This window comes from Mustela nivalis, assembly GCF_964662115.1.
Source record: "Mustela nivalis genome assembly, chromosome: 4".
Lineage (NCBI taxonomy): Eukaryota > Metazoa > Chordata > Mammalia > Carnivora > Mustelidae > Mustela > Mustela nivalis.
The window spans coordinates 99,025,110-99,047,470 of NC_139023.1; the positions used below are offsets into that span (position 1 = coordinate 99,025,110).

A 22,361-nucleotide genomic window follows, 5' to 3' on the forward strand; every position below is an offset into this window, starting at 1 on the left:
CTATTTTTTTCATGAGGGTGATCCTGGGTTGCCTGGAGCAGTAGGACAAAATGGAATACCAGGGCCAAAGGTTAGTACAAGTGAAACCAAGCAGAATCATTTGAGATATGAGTTTTCATGAAATTGTAAGCTATAACAGTTTTTTATATCCCACTGGTGTTACTTGGCTGGAATATTTGTTAATAGTATAACGTGCTGCTGAGTAGCAGTTTGTAACTAATGACTAAATTATGTGTATGATTCTCATTAGCATTACAAATGCAAAAAAGCAAATAAGATACAATTGTCAAGATCTTTATTCTGGGATATTTCAATAACCTGAAAAAAAGCCCGTATTTCAAATATAAGTCTTGTCATTTTGCCACTTAATAAACATATTAAATCGTAGGCCATGTTAATACTGCCTGAAATATGCATAAAATTCACAAGATTTACTAAAGATGACTTTCACGGTGCCACTGTGGTCTTTCTGCAGTATTTGGTCACCTCCAGCACATACAGAATATAACCAGCCAATAAGGCGAAGAGCAGAATAAAGAATGTGACATGTTTTGTTGTTTTTTTTAAGATGTTTACTTTCTTAAAGTAATGTCTACACCCAATACGGGGCTTAAACTCACAATCCCTAGATGAAGAGTGGTACATTCTACTTGCTGAGCCAGCCAAGTGGCCCGAGATGTGGCATGTTTAAAATTTGAAAACGGATATGGTCTGAATTACTAAATAGGGAAAACTTGTAATGAGGTTTAGGGGAGGTTGCAGATTTTCTTTTCTTTTCTTTTTTTGAAGAACAAATGAATCTGTTAAATATAAAAAGATTGGGGACAGTTTAAACCAAGCAGGCAGACAAATCCCAAATCCTTTGATGAGTGAATATCCCTTGAAGTACATAACTAATGTCTAATCCCGTCAGCTGTGCGGGTGTATGTCTGTACCCACAGATGCCTTGTCAGCTGATTTTACAGATCATATTGCTATTGACAGGCGCCTAGGACAGACCTAAAATTTATAGACCTGTCCTTTGTCCTGCAGGAGAGGAAAGAAAATATTCCTTCTGGGACTACGGCCATTCTCCTGTCTTTTCCCCCTCCCTTGCTCCATGCTAAAAAGCCAAATGATAAGAGTTAATGCTTAATGCATGTTCTCAGTGCTAGTCTTCTGTTGCCTAGCAACCATCAGGATGGATGTTGAGCACTGAAAGGTGGCTTGAAATTCAGAAAGCCAAAGGGTCAGACTGAGTCCCAGCAACTGAAAAGAGTCTTGGCTCCAAACTGATTTTGAGGGATTTCTAATTTTAAAAAACACAATAATCATCTTGAGTCAATTTTTTTAAGCAGCCTGATCTCATGGCAACACTTACTGATGCTTTTCATAAGAGGAATATTATCATGATGTGCATGATTTACTTTAGAGTTCTCCCACTCCATTGCCTGTGCCTTCCTAGGTAAAGTGAAAATAAGGATTCTCTTCAAAGCATAGTTTTGCCATTTTAGTCCTCATACTGTCCCAGTCATCATTTTGAATAAAGACATTCTCCTAAACTCATGTTGACTCTGCCCCATTCTGATCTCTTTCCTGAAGGTACCAGTGTTGCCCAAAATATACCTGACTTGGAACATGCAGGTTATCAGCAGGTTGAAGAGAGTCATGACCCTCTTAAGGGGTCCAAAGTCAGGCCTGTGTTCACCATCATGTTTGAAGAAGACCGATGGGGGAACTACACAGACTCTAGGCCCCTAAAATAATCCATACGCTTGGGGCTGCTTTGAATAAAAGACCATGAAAGGATGTGCTAGTTCACCTTACTGATTCTGAGTTTGGGAGGAATAAAAACTTGAAAACTAAGAAGCTGCTCAAGACATTGAATTGCCACATTGTTCTTAATGCCCCCAAATGGTTTCTGGATGATAATCTTAAATACCTTTCTTTCATCTTTTAAAATCAAAGAATTAAGATCACATTTGATATTAATATCCATGCCCAATTCTTCAGGAAACTCATCTTGCAATTTGTTTTCAATATAGCAATTCTATGTTGGCAAAATAGAAAGTGTCGCATATAATTGACTTATTATGGTCAATATCTGATTTTGTTAGGTGGTGTTTAATTGGGTGTTTTAGAATTTAATGTGTCTCTCAATCTTTGTTCTTTTGCTCAGGGAGAACCTGGAGATCAAGGTGAAAAGGTAAGAATGATTCTGCCTGTAATCCCCCCCCACCACCAAAGAGATATCAAACCTAACTGTATAGAAGTATGGATGACTAGCTAGCTGTAGATTCATAGATAGATCCACAGATAGATCCACAGATCCATAGATACAGAGAGATACAACAACCACTGTGCTTGTGAAACTTAATTAATAGGAGAAAATAGTGTAATTCTTATGTATGGACAGAGGTTTGGATAAAAAGGTTTAAAGAAATGGAGGGAAAGGGAACAAATTTGAACATTCTATGTCAAGCTTCTAAATGGTATTCAGAAATCCCTAGGCCTGAAAAACTTATTTTTACCTACTTTCTAATGCCACTCCAATGCTTTTCTAAGCATCTGTATCCCTCCTTACTGCTTCCTAGGTCACTAAGTTAAAGAAATACAGATGTTTACCTGTAACAAAGACACTGGAAATTGCCCCACAAAGAATTCTTATAAAAAAGCAAATAGAAACACAAAAGGAGGCGGAGTACCATATGTTAAATTTCTCACAGACGTCCTTCCTGAATACTTTTGGGGCATCCTGATTATTTTTAGACTCTCATTACATATCATGGTGCTAATTTTCCTGGTTCTCATGCTGTTTACTTTGATAATGCTTGAGACATGTGCTGCCTATGTAGGAAGCTCCAAAACATTACATCATGCTCTTCAGAAGTGATCTGAACATTCTGATAAAGTAGTATCATCACTTCTAATCCTAAAAGAAGTACCCCTAAAGATCCAGCACACTTCTTGAATGTAACTGTATTTTTCAGCACTGTGAAGCAAAAATTAAAGACACTTATTTAAATGGAGGGAGAGCAAAGCAGAGGGAAAGGCTAGTCCAGCCCTTCACCTTGTGACCACTCTGAGTCAGTCCTCTTCATAAGAAAGTCTGTTGTGTCTGTTTTGTTTTTTTAATAAAGGGATTTCCAAGCAATCTTTTTAAAAGTATGCTAATAGGCTGCCTGTGAAAGGTTCCTCTTAGAGACTATCGGTACATGTATTTGGCTTCCGACAAGTTCTTTGTAATTAACTTGAAATTAATTAGTCATCAGGTCACTCTTTTGTGTAGAAATTAAGGAGGGGAAGGAGCAGGGCCAGCGCCATCCCAGGGACTCATCAGAGAGAGCAACTCAGGCTGCCGGGCTGCTGTGGTGTGTCCCCTGCCACAAACTCCTGAGCAGGTTAGCTGCTTCTTTATCTGAAACAAGAAAAGGAAACAGAAAAAAGTAGAAGTCTCTCTCCTACATCTTTGCCTTCTTCCACGGAAACCATCATCAGTACTTGATGTCTTATGTAAAGGAAATTTTTAAATGCTGAATTGACCTCTTAGGAAGCTAAACAGAAGAAGGGCCTTCCAGCTTAGGGAATCTATGAACAATAAGGCATTGTTACCCCTAACGGCTATCATTAACAGTTTATGCTGCATCAGAAACTGGCCTAGTTGTGTTGCACAAGCATAGTGTTTATTTCTTATAAACCCATAAAGCATTCTTCCCCTTCTGTTACACATGCGAAACGTGATGTAGGGGGGATTTCATCCGCCCAGTAGGTGCTGGAGCTGGGCTCAGTCTGTCCGGCGCCAAGGTCCATGATGTTTCCACTATAACATGCTGCAAGACTTAAATGAAACAATTCAGCATTGAAGAAATCAAAGCATGGATAATGAGCGAATGACTTTTTTTTTTTCTAACACTTTGCTTTGTGGTAGAAAGGGGATGTCAGGGAGGGAATAAGCACAGGAAATCTAAAAAATAACCCAGAAAGCATAAACTCTCCAGTTTCTTTTACCATAATTAAAAAAGAGAGAGCGTTCAAATAAAATACAGGGTGTTCAATGCACAGATGCAAAACACTTAGGTGCAGACAAATTAATCTTCCACCCGCAGTTTTGAGGGCTGTATCATGCACTTCTAAGCCCTGGAGATTTGATTTGAGCTGACCTTGAAGACATAGTAGGATTTACACAGAGAGAAGGGAAAGGGGAGGGCAAGAACTCAGGGGGGCAGGAAGGGCGGGAAGGATGGACAGGGAGGTGCTGAGGCATGTGGCATATTGAGGGAATGGTCAGGAAAAAGCTTTCTTCAGGAGAAAAGAAATAATGTTAAGGAGGCTTTCGGTGCCAGAATGAGCTATTGGAATCAGAGAAAGTACTGCTTTCTGTTGATATCATAGAATAGTTTAAAACTGCTCAGCTATGTTTATTGTAATAAATTTTATTTGGACCACTTGATATCAGGCAGCTGCTGAAGTAAAAATACGTTAGCTCTGTAGAACATTTGCAACAGATTTTGATATATAGTGCACATGAAAGCAAACTCAAAGTAATGAAAGCTACTGTGTGTAATGTCACCGATATATTTCACCATATCACTTTCCCCCCCTTAGGGAGAAGCTGGAGAGCATGGCCCCAAAGGTGACACAGGCGAAAAGGTACAGTGTTGTGAAATATGAAAGAGTATGTGTATGAGCAAGAAATATTATTCCATGTATGTGAAAGTGGAAGATTTTGAGAAAGGTAAGTGAGTGGTAGTAGCTTAATAAGATAAGATGGGAAATAATTCTACAAGTTTAGAAAATATTTGAGGGCGCCTGGGTGGCTCAGTGTGTTAAGCCACTGCCTTCGGCTCAGGTCATGATCTCAGGGTCCTGGGATCGAGTCCCGCATAGGGCTCTCTGCTCAGCAGGGAGCCTGCTTCCCTCTCTCTCTCTCTCTGCCTGCCTCTCCATCTACTTGTGATCTCTCTCTCTGACAAATAAATAAATAAAATCTTTAAAATATATATATTTGAATATTAACTTGTAAAGGTGATCGTTCCACGAACTCCTAGCTACAAATTTAAATATTTTAAAAATAAAAGGATATGTCAGAAATTCTAGAAAATGTGTAGCCTCATTTACAATAATATGGTCTTCAAAAAGAAACAATTTATTCATGTGTAAGTGGGGCTCTCTCCACTCAAAGTTGTAAAATTAAATTTCTAGAGCGATTCCATTTGTTCCAATTTGGGGAGTGAACAAGTCACAGGATTGGGATGAGATATACAAGTTTGAAAGTAATTGTCATTTGATTAGAGCCTCTAGTGCAATCTTAAAAATTTACCTTCACTTGAAATCTGCTAGATCCAAATATTTCGTCAGCCTTTGCATTGTTTTTTTTTTTTAATCTTTTAAATCGTTATTAGCATTTATATCACAGTGGTCTTATGACTCCTCTTCCTATCTCTTCTCATCACCCCCCTCCCCATCTATCATTATAGCTTCCGCTTGGCTTCATGCATCACAGATATCTTTGGCATAAGAAGGGTATTTTACTTCACTTGTGCTGTAAAGAATTAAGAAAAAGATCTTTTAAGCAACTGAAATTAGAATAGTCAGATTTTCATGAAAATCAAGCTAAGTAATTGAGTGATAAAAAAAGATTTATTCATTTAAGCTTAGAGTTGAAGATAAAATATTTTGCTTTGAAAATGATTACAGTACAGATGGGTAATGGTTAGTCGTAAAAGCATCCCCATAAAAAAGGAGAAATTTATCTTTTTCATTCTTATAAATATTAATGTAAATATGGCATGGATAATAGGAACGAATTAATGTCACCACGTTGTAGTTATATGTTTGCATTCGAGGAGCAGTCCAGAAATTAGAGTGGACCCTCAGTCTCTGGGAAGACCCACCCTCAGCATTATTGACATATTGGGCCAGATAATTCTTTGTAATGGGGGCTGTTGAATGTTTGACATCATTCTTGGCCTGCTGCTGCTAGATCCCACTAACTACGACAACCAAACCTATCTCTAGTCATTGCCAAATGGCTCCTGGGGGACAATATCACTTCTAGTTGAGAACCATTGCTGTAGACCCATTCTCTGTATCTGTCAAATCTAATTATCATGCTCCAATCAAATACGGATGCATGAGCTTAATACTTAGTAAGACTAATGATATACCTCGATCACTCTCAGAGTCAGAATTTCAAACACCAACTATATAAATCTGGATGTTATATTTAACTCTCCTGTTTATACTTAAAACCAGAGGTCAGCAAACTTCCAATAAAGGGCCAGAAAATAAATATCTGAAGTTTTTGGGCCTTGTGGTCTTTGTCACAACTACTCAACACTGTTGTTACAGTGTGACAGCAACCATTAACAATATATAAACAAATGAGTATGGCTGTGTTCCAATAAAACTTTATTTCTGGACACTGAAATGTTAATTTCATGGAATTTTCATGTGTCATGAAGTATTATTGTTCTTTTTTTTTGAGCCATGTAAAAATGCAAAAACCATTCTTAGCACGTGGGCCACACATATGCTGGTGCTAGCTGGAGTTGGCCCACAGGTCTCAGTTGCCAGTCTCTGTTTAAAGAAAGGAGAGCAGTTTTTTCAACTGAGAAAAGATTATGCCAGGTCTCAACTACACCTATGTGGATTTCTCCAGAAAATTTTATGCTTTGCAAGATGCATTTTTAAAGCTTCATTTTTGAAATGTAGGCCAATAATAGTTTCTTTAATCACACATTTTTTAATTTCAATTTTCCAGTCACAAAGCAACTTTTTTCTCTGAAAAGACCAAGTCTATCTCAAGGGAATATCGTTCTTAGTTTTTATTTTAATGCAAATCATTTACCATAACAACTCACACAGAGTAACTCTCAATAAATGTTAGCTTTCTTACAACATGGAAATTGAAATAAACTGTGTAGGTTGTTTTCTTTTTTATCAAAAAGTTTTATTAGTCAACTGAAATTAAGTACCAGAAATGCTGCAGTTAAAACGGAAATCATTTTTATAAACTTTCAATGGGCCTAAACCGGGGATTGTAAATAGGAATCTGTAACATATAATATGTAATCTGACCTATAGCATTCATCCCGAGAATGCTGTAATTGGAATATAATTTTTGATGTGTTTTTTAAAACATTTCCTGCTTCTGTCATATAATTTGTTTCCAGTATGTTGGAAACACTCTTCTCATGGCCTTTGGGTTCAGTATGTGAAACTCATTCATCATTTACCAAGTTTGAGATGTAAAATAAAAAAACACTTTTTTTTTTCCCCTGCCATTGATGTAGTAAATTACGTCATTGACTGATTCACTGTAATAGGATTTTTTTTTCCTTTTGATCCAACTCTGTGCCTTTGGATGGTAAAGTGATCGAAACCTTTCCAGACCGGTCATCTGGAAATGCTGTGGAACTGTAAAAACTACTAGGCTGGGTTTTGTCCACGGCAAGCAACTGTGCTATAATCTAGTCTTGCGAGTAACACGCCAAAGAATGATTTCAGTCATGTGTGGAGTTACTACGCAAAGGTTATGTTCTGCTCTTTGGAGCGTTACTCTCCCGACAAACGTAGTCATAGATTTGTTATCTCTTCCGAGCAACTTGAAAGTAGATGTTGGTACAGCAAGCTGAATGGTTTGGTCACCCCACTCTATCATTCATAATTCAGTCTGCTGGACCTGACAGGTGCCTTTACTTTCTCTGGTCCCTCTTTGTGTCCATTCCCAGAAACACACTGCCTTCTTGGTTTATGACTACATAGCATCATTGATTTGCATCCTCCGAGCCTTTTCTTTTCTGTTTTATTATGTTATATTAGTCACCATACAGTGCTTCATTAATTTTTGATGTAGTGTTCCATGATTCATTGTTTACATATCAGAAGTCGCACCTGTATTTGGAGCTACCACCAAATTGTCTCTTCTTAAAATCCTGTGTGAAGATCTATCTCAGTGGGCCCCAGCAGTCCCGGTCAATGCAGGGCCTCTCTAACTCAGCACATGTGGTTGCCTCAGCTTAGAACAATCTTCCTGTCTGTCCACTCCTTCCTCCACTTTCTTTTCTTTAGATGACCTTTGTCTGTAAGTCATTTCCCTTGGGCAGTCATTTCAGTCTTCTCCAGATTGGTTAGGTTACCTACTCTAGTCTCCCACAACACTCTTTAAAATCCCTTTCATAACTGTTATCACAGTTTATTGTAATTCCTTGTTTAGTTGGACATCCAGCTCATTGGGAAAGAAAAAACACACAAATAAAGAGAAACTATATGACTCAGTCTATTCCCAGCACCAGTCTAAGTTCCTGGCATATACTTGTAAGATAATAAATATTTATTGAATAAACAACCTGTTTTAAAAATTTTTGTTTTCCTTTCAACTGTTTTTTATCTCCATGGAATGGTAGAACTTTTTCCTGTGACGCGCATTTGTTTATCATGTCTTCTGCTATATACAGAGACAGGATTTCCCAAGCATGAGAATCTCTTCCTATTCCAGATGTTTCTTATAAAAATGAAAAGAAAGGAAGAAAAAGATAGTATTTTTTTTAATGCTTTTGATCGGTAATTTTTTTTTGTATATATTTTAGTACGTGGCTGTGATGAGCACAGGCCAAGGGTGGGGATTGTAACTGCATTGCTCCCCAATTTCACCCACCTCCCCCCATCCCTGCAAACAGAACATGGCTGGCACATAGTCCGTGCTCAACAAACACTTATCAAATGAATTAATAAATGATAGAAATGTCACCACATTCACTTGATTTATCCACTTAGACTTTATTAACACATACACAACATTATATACTAACTATTGTGTTTGAAAATAATCACACCCAAAACAGAAACTCTGTGTTTGAATGATCACAAGTCAAATTCATTTACCTCAAGTGTCTTCTCAAAGGATTTTCCCATTCGTGACTTGCCCTGTGGAAATGTGTTTCTAGACCAGCTGACTTACGAAACGAAGAGTATACTTGAGACATAGTGGGATTTTTCCGCCTTTAATCCTGTATTCATTTTCATTTTTGGAGGAATGAAATAAGCACTGACGGTCTTATTTCCACGACTTGCAGGACTAGCCTTTAAAATGTTTAACTTATGACTGTCTTTCAGCAGTTGTCTTGCCACTTAAAAGTTATAAAAATTCCTCAAGATTTCACAGTCTAAGTTTTTTAAAAAGAGAATTAAAATATCACTCATAGTCGCCTCAAATGAAACTGCTCCAATTTCCACAAGTAAATCAGCCTTTCAGGAAACTGTCTTTCTCTTCATCCGCTTCCTATGAGAACTAAATCTAGTCCTTAGTCTCATCGGTAGATTATCCAGCCACATTCCAATAGGACATTAAAATAAAAAGGTTTTAAACTGCAGTTAATACTAGCAACTTCCCTTTATTTTTAAGTTTACTGCAACGTTTATGCCCTGTTATCAAAATGAAATAAACCAATAATTCTTATTCTAATAAAAAGAACATGACAATGGAATTTAGGAAGTCCAAAATTCACTTATCCTCTCGTTGGTTCAATTTCCTTATCTATTAAGTGAAAATAGTCATATATGCCCTATCTCATCAGAATTTTATGGGGTCTAAATGAGATGAGAGAAGGGACTTTGCAAAGTCAAAATTGCTTTTAGGAATACAAAGGTCTCCTTGTGCAAAATATTACAAACCAGATTCATTGGTGTTGATGGCTTTCAGATTTGATTTAGTAGAAATAAGTATTATTTTATTAGTCACATTTATTTCACTCCCCATTTGGAACTCAGCTGAATGTTAGTGATCAGAAAGAGAAGTCAGTAGAAGACAGTATTTAGGGCCCTCGTGTTTTATCATGTTTTAATTTTTCCTTGGGTAATAACAATTACAGACATCAAAGAAGCTCACATATGTGTCAGTTTCTTCAGTAAACTAATTCATGATTTCTTTCTCCTTCCCAAGTTCTTTTCCCCCCTCCTAAATTTTTTTCTCATTTTGATCCTTGACTGCTGACTTGTTTAAAACATTCTTTTTTGAGATTTGCTCATTCCTTTGCCATAGAGATATTGAACAACTCCTATGGGCTGGGCACAGAATAAAAACAGGCACTGAATCTCTCCCTGTGTGGCTGATTGTTTGATGAAGGGACAGACAATGAATAAGCAGAAAACATAAATATGTAATTCTGAAGTGAGCTTTGCAGGACATGAACAGAGCTCAATGCTGGATGGGAGGAAGTTGTATGTGGGGGCGTGTGTCTGAAGTTGGTTGTTGATGGGTTCTTTGAAGCAAAGCCATATAAGCTGAGACCTCAAGAAAGAGAAGGTGCCAACCTGGGGAAGAGATGAGAAGAATTGGGTGAAGGGGACCAGTGCTCCATGGACAGAGGCCTGAGGCTTCATCTCTGTTTCTAAAAGAGGGTGATGAGCAACTTCCTAAATCCAGAACAAGGAACCAGATCCCTGGAGTTCCTTGAGCACTTGCATGCATATGACAACTGAAGAAATTCCAGTGTGTACCTTCCTTCTATGGCAATTCCTATTTTCTCAATAGCCTCAAGTAGTTAAGTTTTCTCCCTCTTTTTCTTTTTTTGTTTGTTTCTTTTTTTTCCTTTCCCCTTTTTTTTTTTTTTTTTTTTTTTGCCTTGTAACATGTTTACGGGTTGGGGGTTAAAAGGAGCTTGAAAATCAAGGCCCTTTTGCTGCCCTATTTTAGAGATAGATGGGCATTAAAGATGGCACATGAGGTAATGAGCATGGGGTGGGGTGCTATACGCAACTCATGAATCATTGAACACTACATCGGAAATTAATTATGTACTATATGTTGGCTAATTGAATTTAAATTAAAAAAAAAAAAAAAGAAAGAAGCAACCTTCTTAACTAACCTCCATATTCTTTTCCACCAATCCCTCTCTGTGGATTTTATAGCATATTTACTTTGGGAATGTAGTCACCCTCTTGTGGTATCCCAGTGGAGAACAGTGCCGTTTAGAAAGTCAATCAGAGAAAGATAATTATCACATGATCTCACTGATATGTGGAATTTAAGAAACAAAACAGAGGACCACAGGGAAAGGGAGGGAAAAATAAAACAAGATGAAATCAGAGAGGGAGACAACCATAAGAGACTTTTCTTTTTAAAAAGATTTTATTTATTTATTTTAGAGAGAGAGTGAGAAAGAGAGATGAGAGAGCACACAGATGGAGAAGTAGGGTCTCCACTGGCAGCCCTATGTGGGGTTTGACCCCAGGACCATGGGATCATGACCTGAGCCAAAGGTAGAGGTTTAACTGACTGAGCCACTCAGGAGCGCTCCCCGCCTCCAAAGAGATTCTTAATCATAGAAAAACAAACTGAAGGTTGCTGGGGTGGGAGATGGGGTAACTGGGTAATGGACATTAAGGAGGGCACATGATGTAATGAGCACTGGGTATTATATAAATAAGACTGATGGGGGCACCTGGGTGGCTCAGTGGGTTAAAGCCTCTGCCTTCGGCTCAGGTCATGATCCTGGGGTCCGGGGATCGAGCCCCGCATCAGGCTGTCTGCTCAGCAGGGAGCCTGCTTCCTTTCCTCTCTCTCTGCCTCTCGGCCTACCTGTGATTTCTGTTTGTCAAGATAAATAAAATCTTTAAAAAAAAAAAAAAAAGACTGATGAATCACTGAAGTCTACCTCTGTAACTAGTAATACACATTAATGAATTTAATTTAAATTTAAATACCTAAATAAATAAATGTTTGGTAGAAAAAAAAAAACAGTAAAAAATTAACGAAAAAGAAAAGAAAGCAGATTCTACCTCAAGATTTTCTCTCAGGTCTTACATATGTCCCTGCCACCCAAGAGTCATCCATAATCCTGTAATTTTCCGGTGACTGTGTCACAAAGAAATAAGTGTAAAGCTAGAGAAAATGTGCCGGTCGTAACTGTGACAGTACTTCGTGAGGAAAACAAACCGACCTGCTACGTGGCTTTTTCCAGCTCCACATCATTAACCCTTTGACTTCATCTGTTGAACCCTGACTTTCTGAAGACCGAGAGGGTCAAGGAACTCCCAGTAACTGAGAGCCCATGACATTAATAAATTCCAGAAATAGAGAAAACCAAAATTCCAGATCTCCAAATTATAATTTATTACTTTAGAATGCCCTTTTAGCACTGTATCAAGGGAAGAGATATATAATTATATATTTCTGTTGACTTCAAGGAATATAGTCCTTAAGTACTTTGCATTCAAAATAAACCCGTGTTTTTAGAAAAGTGCATTGTTTACCTTGGAAATTGTTGACATCTTAACAGCTGACATGTTGGTGTGGTCTTATGGAGTATAGTTAGGTCCTGTTAGTCATGGGGCGCCTTTGAATGCCATGTTGATAATGGCTCTTGGTGTGTTTGTATGTTTCCTATTCTCATAACTTGTGGAATAATCTCTCATGGGTTTTGTTTTAGGGTGACCCTGGATCATCAGCTGCAGGAATTAAGGTAACTATAACTTTGTAAGTGTTTGTACCACAGGAGTTACAGTTCTGAATTTTATAAGCCTCTGCTTTCTCTTCTTTCATACCAGTTTTGATGGCTATGACTGTTTTTTATTCTTCTGTAATGAATGTAATGCTTCCAAACACAACAGGGCATATCTGCTGGAAATCTGATAAAGGCTTAAATAAGAGGTCCTTCCTTCACTTCTCTTTGCAGCTGGTTTTTACAAAAATGTGGATTTGTATGTGAGCTTTAGGTATGTTCACAGAAAAAAAAAAAAAAATTCCTGTCTCTGGTGAGACATAGAGTAATAGAATAAAATGAATGAAATGCATGTGATCAAGAAGGCTAGGCCATCTCTGTGAACTTGTCCAGAGGCCTAAAGGTTTTGGAAAATTCTTGTAAGATTGTTTTTAACATCTTTGGTTTTCTTTCGGGCAGGGAGAACCTGGAGAATCTGGTCGCCCAGGACAAAAGGTAATACCTCTATTCTAGTGTGTTCTTTCTACTGCTTCATCTTTGCCATTTTTTATACCTACTATCCACGGTGTGATATGAAAACAATTAAAAAACGATGTAGTCTTCAAGCTTTGCATGCAGAATGCTATTGATTGTTTTGCATTGTAAAAGCGTTGAGGTGGACCATGGCAAAATATGAAGCACTATGTACGTGTAAAAAGATGTTTTATCAGCTAAGGTCTGCATATACTCAGCAGCTGTCCGAGGCTAACAAAGATGAGTCAGGTTGGAATGCCAACAACTTATCTTGCATGTTTAAAGTCGCTCTGCATGTTTCTGTCATTCATGAGAAGAAATGAGTATTTACTAAACTTTTTCAATTGGGAATGAGAGCTTCTTATATTCCTTTTCCTTTCATTTCAAATACTTCCCTCCTGACATTTCTTATGTGAATTATGTCTCCCTATGCAGTGGGTGTTATGTTATACAAACCAGATTTGTTAATAAATGAAGTTTTAATTGGAGACACTAGCCAAGCACTTTAACTGATCTGTGAATGCATACATGAATTTTTTTGAATCATTTTTGCTTCACTTCAGTGATAAATTAGAGGATATGCAGTGATTATGTTTAGATTCATATTCTCATTTGAGTCTGAGGCAGGAAACAACTGTTAGCAGTTTATTGTCTGAGCATCTGGATATCAGTGCCCAGTGCTGTCAGACTTTAGGTAACAGATGTGTTAGAGCTAACAAGTAAATGTGAATTCCACATTAGGCTAAATCTCTTAAGATCGTGACTCTACCTTTATCTAGCAATAGCTGATGTTGTAGAAAAAAACATAATTAGAGATACAGAATTTACCCCATTAGTGTAAAGGAAAAGAAAGAATAAATCTCATTATAGGAGTTTGGAATCCTAAGACATGGTAAAATAATGTTCCCACACTCTTGAAGCCATTGAGAGGATGATTGCTTTGTTTTAACACTTAGGATTAAAGTAATTTTTGAGAAGGCCTATCATGTTCTTTTAAAATTCCTCTAATTTAAAAATAGAGTTTTCTTTTGAAACTCAGTTTCTCTTGAAACTTAGGCTATAAGAATAATGATTCATCAGGTCCAGTTTTGGGTAATGTTCACTTTTCCAAAGACCCCAGCAGAATTCTGTGAATTTTGCTCTTAAAATCCCAACATTTCCTACTGATTCTTTATGTAAGGAATTTGAAATTAGTGGTATCATCAGAGATCCATGGTCTGCTTTGGTTTGAAAAAGCAAATAATCTTCTCAGATGATCTAATTTTAGGTTCCTTCATCTTTAAATGTTGAAGGCTAAATTTAAAGTGTTCTCCAAATATGTGATATACTAAAAAAATGTCTGCAGGACTATTATGCTTTTTTAACAAAACAAAACAAATCTGCCATAATTTTATATAGGTTCTACTGTTTTCACAGTGGAAGATCCAAAATGATTTTCAATTGCTTAATAAAATATTGCCTTATTATGATTATTTAGAAATACAGTTCAGCTTCATTCCTAGAAGTTCTTAGGTTTACATATGGAAAGATTGGATTTCCTTTGTATTTCATTAAAAATCTGCTTTAAATTATATCAGGAGAAGGGGTGGATTCATTAAAAGCTCACAACCCATCTGAATGAGTATGTGCCCTGAAATGAACAGCATCTTTTTCATCAACATTTAGGCCAGATTCTATCCTTTGATGCAATCTCACTTGCCTACAGTATTTACAACTTCCTTTGTCTAGAATCAAGATTTGGCAATACTTACCCCAATGTCGCTTTAGAAGTAGAGTATTCCCATGCTTGCTGCTTACTCAAGTTAGAAAATGACAAGCAGAACTGAATACAGAACCAATCCAAGAGAACTTCCATGGCATTTTCCTCATCATTGAAGAACTGTGTTGTGCATTCTATACATAAGCTCCTGCGTGAGGGACATTTCAGAAATGTAGAGTGTTGTGACAGAACAAAAAGCCCATTGATAAGCTTTCCACTGTCTGGTGTTGTCCAAGAGCAACATTCATAATGTAGAATGACTTCATCGTAGTTCTTTTTCCTTTGATAGATTCAACAGGAAAGTGCGTGATTAATACATGAGTTAGTATGCGTATTTATGTTTATAAACTGAATGTGTAGATTTATACAAATAGGTATTGTGTTTCATCACATAGCTTTTTCTTTCTAACTTCTTTGCATTTTCTTAAAATAAGTTTTTTAATTTTCAAGGTATGAAAATACTTGATCCCCCATTAGAAGGGACCTTTGCAGTTGAAGTATATGTAAAAGTACAAGGCACTGGGAGCAAAAGCAGAATCACAAATTTGACAGCAGACAAGGATCTCCTTTAATGGAGGGTAGAGAGTCAAAGGGAAAGAAAAAAAGAACCCAAAGTATAATGTGTAAAGTTTAATCTACTTGGACAAGTATTCTTTAAACTGAAGAACAAACCGATTCTTAATTATGACCCAGATCTGACTTTGGGCCATGCATGCCCAAGAATTCAACCTAGAGAAGCTCCTGGGCCAAGAAATAGGCAAAAATGGAGAAGTCAGCAAAAACTGGGTCTTACTGGAAGACAAACCTTCATGGTATAAATATAGGAAAATTATTATATTGTAAGAAAAGTCTTCCTAATAATGTTGAGATGTTCCACAAAGAGTAATATGAAATATTTTATAATCTTTCATTGTGTTGACTACTGCATTAAATAAACATAAATTTGGAAAAAGCAAGTTCCTTTCTGAAATATTTTTCCTTTAAAAAGTCCATTTAACAATGTAATATGTATACACACCTACATACATACACATGTAATATAGGGAACAGCTAAATGCTGAAGTCTCTGTTAAGTATTCAATATACATTGTAAAATATCTGTAATGTCTCATACATATTTCTCATATTTCTCATTGCCAGAAAACATGGGCATGTGTCTGTGTACACATGTGTATATATGTATCTTTTTTAAAGTAGTTGTACAATCCTTTTAATATAGTAGAGGGAAGTATATGGTGAGAACTCCTGCAGGCAAACAGTGTTATAACCCCTGTATTTTCACGTGTTTCAAATAAGATGCCTTGAGTTTTAGAGGCCTTTCTGCAAACAATACAAAATTATAGGTTTTTCACCAATAGCTTTGCTTTTATTGGTTGTGTGTTCTCCTTCAGTTTACTGTATATTCGGGATGCCTTGTACTTTTTTTTTTTTTAAGTAAAAGAGAATCTTCAGTAAAATATAGATGCAGCCTTATTTACTGGATCTTCTTAAATTTATCAAATGAAGGGCAAAGGGTAAAGAAAAAAGAAAATCCAATGCATACTGTTTCTTTAGGAAGTTTAATCCACTTGGACAAGTATTCTTTGAATTCAATCTTAAATTCATAATGATCATTCTTTCTTCTTTGGCATAACCTCATCTTAGTCTCACTGTTCACAGTACAAAATTTGAGTTATATAGTTTCAAACAGTGTAGCTTTTCTTTTGCATTCCTGAAGTACCTGTGACCTAAACCATCAGGAAAGTCATTGTCCCTTCTATGTCTAACCATACAGCTTAGTTAACAGTATCTGGAGTCATTTTTTGATAATACCAAAGCAAATTATGACTTTCATAATATGAGAGTAATACTATTAAAGACAAAATATCTGATTGTTCCTAGGTTTTCCTTGGAATGAGGATTGTTGAAACATTTAGATGAAAAGAAGTGTCTCCCTTTACCACTTTTATTTAGTTTAATGCCCTAGTCTCTTTTAGTATAGTTGTCTATCCCACTGACTGACCATTCTGAAGCAATGTATGCCTTTGACCCTCAAATGTTGTTTCCACAAATAATAGTCATCTCAGTCCAATATAGGACGGACTTTCATTTCCCCTGGCAATTCCTTTATGTTTCTTTAGTGGAATTTAGGGGATTTTCTAAGCAATTTAACCTCTTGTCACTATACTTTGTACTTAAAATAATGTAGACAATTCTGTGAAAACGAGATTTAGCTTGACTCCAGTGTGCTCACACAAAATGTACCACTTAATCTCAAACCTGTATTCAGGAACAGCTGCACGCATGGTACCATTAGCTCTAAATCGCTAAGCAGGGTTACCCAGACTCAACAATTGTCAGAAATACAGGCTGAAGTTAAGAATGATCTTGACCATGCATTTATCTTCTCATCATTCAGGAATGGAAAAGAAATCTTACTATACTTTTAAGTGAGCAAGACTTTTAATGTATATTGTTTTGATGTGACCATCTGTTCACACAGCCAACTCTTGATTATCTGAGGTAAGAGAGCCCGGGAACAGGATGCATTATACAAATGCATACATAATCCTCATTTCAGCAAAGAGCTTCAGCTTCCACAAGAAATTATTTACCAGAGAATAATAAAACACACAAGAGTTTCTGTTCCTTTTACTTCTCTCACTTGCCTTCTGGTTGAGATGCCAAGGAGCAGTGAGATGGCAGGAAGAGAGAAAATCCTGAAAAATCTGCAAATGGTCAACCCATCCCTGAATCAAGAGTTGACTGAACTGTATAATCTCATCAAGGTTCTTAGAACTAGACAATATTTATATATGTGTATATATAACATATATAGCAAGTATTCAGTTAGGAACACTTGCCATGTTTTTCTCCAAATACTGTAACTGAGTGACTGTTGTTCTATAATGCTATGTGATTTTCCTATGTAGGGTGAACCAGGGCTTCCTGGGCTTCCTGGACTTCCGGGGATAAAGGTAAATACTGCACTGACAGTCTCAGTTTCATAGAATTGTAACTGTGAAAATCACAGAAATCAAAGGAAAATAGGGAAAAAATGAAAAGTAAAAATATAATGCTACCCTTTAAATTCTCTCCAGCCATCTGAATCAATTAAATTTTTTAAAAAGATTTTATTTATTTATTTGACAGAGAGCAAGACAGCTAGAGAGGGAACACAAGCAGGGGGAGGGGGAGCTGGAGCAGGAGAAGCAGGCCTCCCGCCAAGCAGGGAGCCTGATGCATGGTTTGATCCCAGGGTCCTGGGATCATGACCCGAGCCGAAGGCAGACGATTAATGACTGAGCCACCCAGGTGCCCCACAACCAATTAAATTTTTTAAATTGAGGGGCGCTTGGGTGGCTCAGTCAGTTGGGCAGAGATCTCCACTCAGGTCTTGATCTCAGAGTGATGGGTTTGAGGCCCACGTTAGCATTTTTAAATTGAAAGCTAGGTGCAAGTATTGCTGAGATTTGCCGTTGCTATCTGGACTATATATTCTACTATCAGAACCTACTATGACCTTGAAAAAAATGTAAGTGCCACAAAGGAATTCTTTAAAGTCTAGGATGTCCACTTTCACATTTTAATTTTGTTCTTTGCGTCCCTTAGACTCTGACTGGAATCAGAGTCTTAACATTCCCATAAATCAAACATTTAGGCAGCTGTTTTTGTAATTCATTCGTTAAAACAATCGCTCCAAAATAGCTTCTGCTTCCACTTCCTGTCAATAACTCTCACTGCAAAGGACAAATCAGATGACTAAACTCTCCTGTACCATATATTATTTCCATAAACTTTGTGTGTATCTTTTGAAATAACCGCTAAAAGCTTAGTTTGAAAACATTGTTTTCCATGTTTTAAAACCATCTAAAAATGTTAGGAAACATACATTTTTTTAATTGCTTAAAATTTTTCACAGGACAACTGACATGCTTAAAGTTCTATTGCCTTAGCAGTAGTGAGGCTCTAAGATCTGATTTCTAAAGCTGAAAAGCTTTAAAGTTGTTTCTAGAATGGTTTGATAGAGTAACATAATGCAAGTATATTTTTCCTTACACTATTCTCATAAACTTTGAATCAATATTTAGTGTGCGTTAGACCGTTTTAAAATGAATAATCCTAGTTTCATTGTGTGGGCTATGTATACTGTTTGATGAAGGTTGTGTTTGAAGTACAATACATGAAATAATATGGCTTTAGAATAAAACAAGATAAACTACTGAGTTCCCCAGACATCATATGGTATTATATATTTTATGACTTTATTTGGCATAAGTAACAGTCATGAAAACCGTGTTTTCAGGCTGGCAGTCAGAAATTTCTGCTTTTTGTTTGATGTTTCCAGATTGGTATCACGGACATTCAGATATATCCTTTTATTTTTGCCTTTGGCTTCCCCAGCAAAAAAGTACCCTGTAGGAGAACAGCTTACTAAAAAGTCAAAGTCTTTTACTTACCATTTGCTATTTAACAAAATAATTAAATATGTGATTTCATATTGTAGAGCTGATTTATGGAAGGTTCCTTAGTAATTCCCACACATTAAAAAAAGATCCTTTTACAAATGACTGGGAGATCATAGATTTCTAAGATAAATTTAAGAAAATTATTAAAATTTTAATTTATTTTAGTCTTATTTTAAATAATAATTTATAATTTATTTATAAATTTTATTATGTTATAAGTATATTTATTTATATTTATTATTATTAAGTTTATGTATAAGTACATTTATAAATTTGTTTATAAGTACATTTATAAATTATTTTAAATGATAATTAAAATTATTATTTAATTCAACATAAGTTAAAAATAACCTGGTTGCATTATATATAAGGGGGAAGGCACTGGAAAGGAGGGACATTTGGGAAGGGCTAGGGGAGGGTTTCCTATAGTGCTTTACTCCTAAGTTAGCAAGGCTGTGCTTCCAATAGTCACTGGTGAGGCAGGAACTCCAGCCCTGCATTGAAATGCGCTTGAGGATGAGCCACTGTCTTGGTGGGAAAGAATATGTAAGGGTGAAGTTGTTGGGGTTTTTCCCTCCGAGACGAACAAAAACCAACTAGAATTACTCTATTTGTTTTTGTTACCTCTTATTCATTTTATGTCTTCCACCACAAAAAATAGCCCATGGCAATTTCCCTAATCATATGTGAACTAGTCCGAAAGTTTTGAACTTTTTCAAATTGGGAAGAGTGTTGGTGATTTGCCACCTCCAGTAAACGCTTTTATTCCAAGGGTCCTAAGACATGGCCAGAAGTATTTTGTTAGGATCATATAGCTGATATTTGCCTTGGATTTTTTAAACCTTGAGTGTGACTGTTGTGACAAAAAGCTGTCAATTGACAAAAGATTTTTATCCTTCGCTGGAGATACTTTTCTATGCAATTATCAAATATTGTTGGGGAATTACTCAGTACTTGATTTAAATCACAGATTTTGTAATTAGCTTTGTCTTCTCGCTCTAGTTCAGGATGTGAGCAATGTTCTTTCTTTATAATATGGTAGGTGCTCAGAATACAGAAGTCCTCTTGTGAAGGAGATAATTTAAGAACACATAGTCATTAGCAGGCATTGGATATTTATAAATGTGGAGTTACATGTTTATAACTTTACAATATAGCTTCATTACCTGAGATGTTCTTTATTCCTCCAATATGCCTTGCTTCTACTCAGTTGCTAACCACAGGATAGTTAATCGTGATTTCATAGTTTGAATGAGTAATAATATTTAAAAGATGAAACCACATGTATGGATTTAGAATGTGTGGTAGCAAGAACTGTGTGATAGTTCGTGCTCTGGAAATACTTCCTGTTGCTATTCATCCCCTTCTTATCTTCTGGTACTACAGAAAGCATGCAAATGCCATCCATTATTTCCAAGACATTGAGGAAACCAGCCATGACATACCAGGGAAGCTTTGATTTGCCACCTGTTGCTCTCTGGGAATGGTGGGAAACTTAATGAGCACCCAAATGCCTTCCACACAGCTCTCAGGAAATGAGCAAAGTGCCTAAATACAGACAGCAGACTCATCTATCTATCACCTCAGAGTCCCACTCAGAGAGAAGTGCTGATACCTTGGGCATACATAATAAAAGTCACCAACAACAGGCATAACTTAATTTCAAACTATTCTTGAGCTTCCTGCACAAGTATTGGAAAGTTCTCTCACCATGTGGAAGACATTTGGAATTCCTATTTCATGCATTCATGGTTCATATCATGTCAAGATGTTCAACTGGGAAAATTAAATTATGCACAATGTACCATGCAGACATTGATCTTCTGGAATAAGATTTGAGCTCACAAAATGATTTTTATAAATAAGACTTCAAATATGTTTTTCATGAGTGAAACTTTTGAGTAACTAGCTTTTCTGATATCACATAAAAGGGTAAGATCTGATGTTCTTATTTTTTAAATTTTTTTCTCTCCACACTTATTTTGAAAAACGTAAATACATTACTTACCCTTCTTATGATTACATTACCCTAGTAATGAAGCAATATAGAACAGTGAGCAAGAAACCTGACTTTAGAACCAAACCACCAGTGTGCGGGTCCTGGTTCTACCCCTCACCATAACATGGGGCAAGTTACAATAATCTCCCTGTTCTCCAGTTTCCTTATAAAATGAGAATCATTGTTGTATATAACTCAGAGAGTTGTGTATATTAAGTGAATTAATATATGTGTTGTTCCTAAAATACTGCCAAGCGGATAGTAAATCTCAAAAAATATTAGCTATTACTCTTTTTTTTCTCTTGGAGCAACTCAGAATATTGGAGACATGGGTTATGCACATGTTCAATCTAATCTTTCCTCATGTGAGTTCTTTTAACCTGGAGAACATAAAGCCATTTACATTCTACAGGTTAATAGAGGTAAATTCTGAAAACTCCTTTGCAGTGATGGATAAATGTTACCTTTAAGAGCTATAAGAAACCTAGTTTTCTTGAAACATCACACTATTCTCTTTTTCCTATAACTCAAATACATTCCAGGAACAAAGGATGAAGGAATGCAAACTTCTGGGCATAAGGCATGGTACTGTCAAAACTCCTCTTCCTATGCTGCTCCCAAGAGAACCTGGACATGTAATGAGGAAATCTTTCTAGGCCCCAGTCATAGTGTTGCCCGGACTTAGACATTTTTTTACAAATACGGGTTTTCAATGCTTGCTTTTCTCCTTTCAACAGAGACCCCTAGTTTATCTCATCATATTCAGAAAGTAAATTGGGAAAAATTTATGTAACACAGTAAAATTAATAGAGTCAGGAAACATAATACAGTAAAAAATACATAAATGAAAAAAGCATTTAGGTGGCAAAAAATTCTTAAATATTTTCCCTCAAACTTGATAGTTTTCTTCTGGTTTCCACATAAGTGAAAATTTGACATTCAGGTTAAGAATTTAAGGATTGGGAGGGTAAGAGACAGTAACCGGTTTTTTATACCTCATTATATGAAATCGTCTTTGACACCAAATCATAGAAAGGCTAAGTTTTTCAGGTGGCAGGAACATTTAGGTCAGCCTTCTTAGGATTAGTTACATTGTTCAATAATCTAATAGAAATTACCATCTAAATTCACTGGTGATGAGGTTCTTTCCTCAGAAACATCAAATCACATTTTAAAAGCAGGAGGGGAAAGTTTCTGGAAGTAACATAGGATGTGAAATG

General features: G+C 36.5%; 1 protein-coding gene across 1 annotated transcript in view; it reads left to right on the forward strand.

Moving 5' to 3' along the window:
• The window catches only part of COL25A1 (collagen type XXV alpha 1 chain), a 464,458-nt gene that overhangs the window by 377,953 nt on the left and 64,144 nt on the right, over nucleotides 1–22,361 (forward strand). The window contains exons 13-18 of the mRNA XM_082728561.1: nucleotides 17–70; nucleotides 2,159–2,185; nucleotides 4,585–4,629; nucleotides 12,411–12,443; nucleotides 12,882–12,917; nucleotides 17,607–17,651. Coding sequence (XP_082584687.1) covers nucleotides 17–70; nucleotides 2,159–2,185; nucleotides 4,585–4,629; nucleotides 12,411–12,443; nucleotides 12,882–12,917; nucleotides 17,607–17,651 — 240 coding nt within the window. The remainder of the gene's footprint in view (nucleotides 1–16; nucleotides 71–2,158; nucleotides 2,186–4,584; nucleotides 4,630–12,410; nucleotides 12,444–12,881; nucleotides 12,918–17,606; nucleotides 17,652–22,361) is intronic.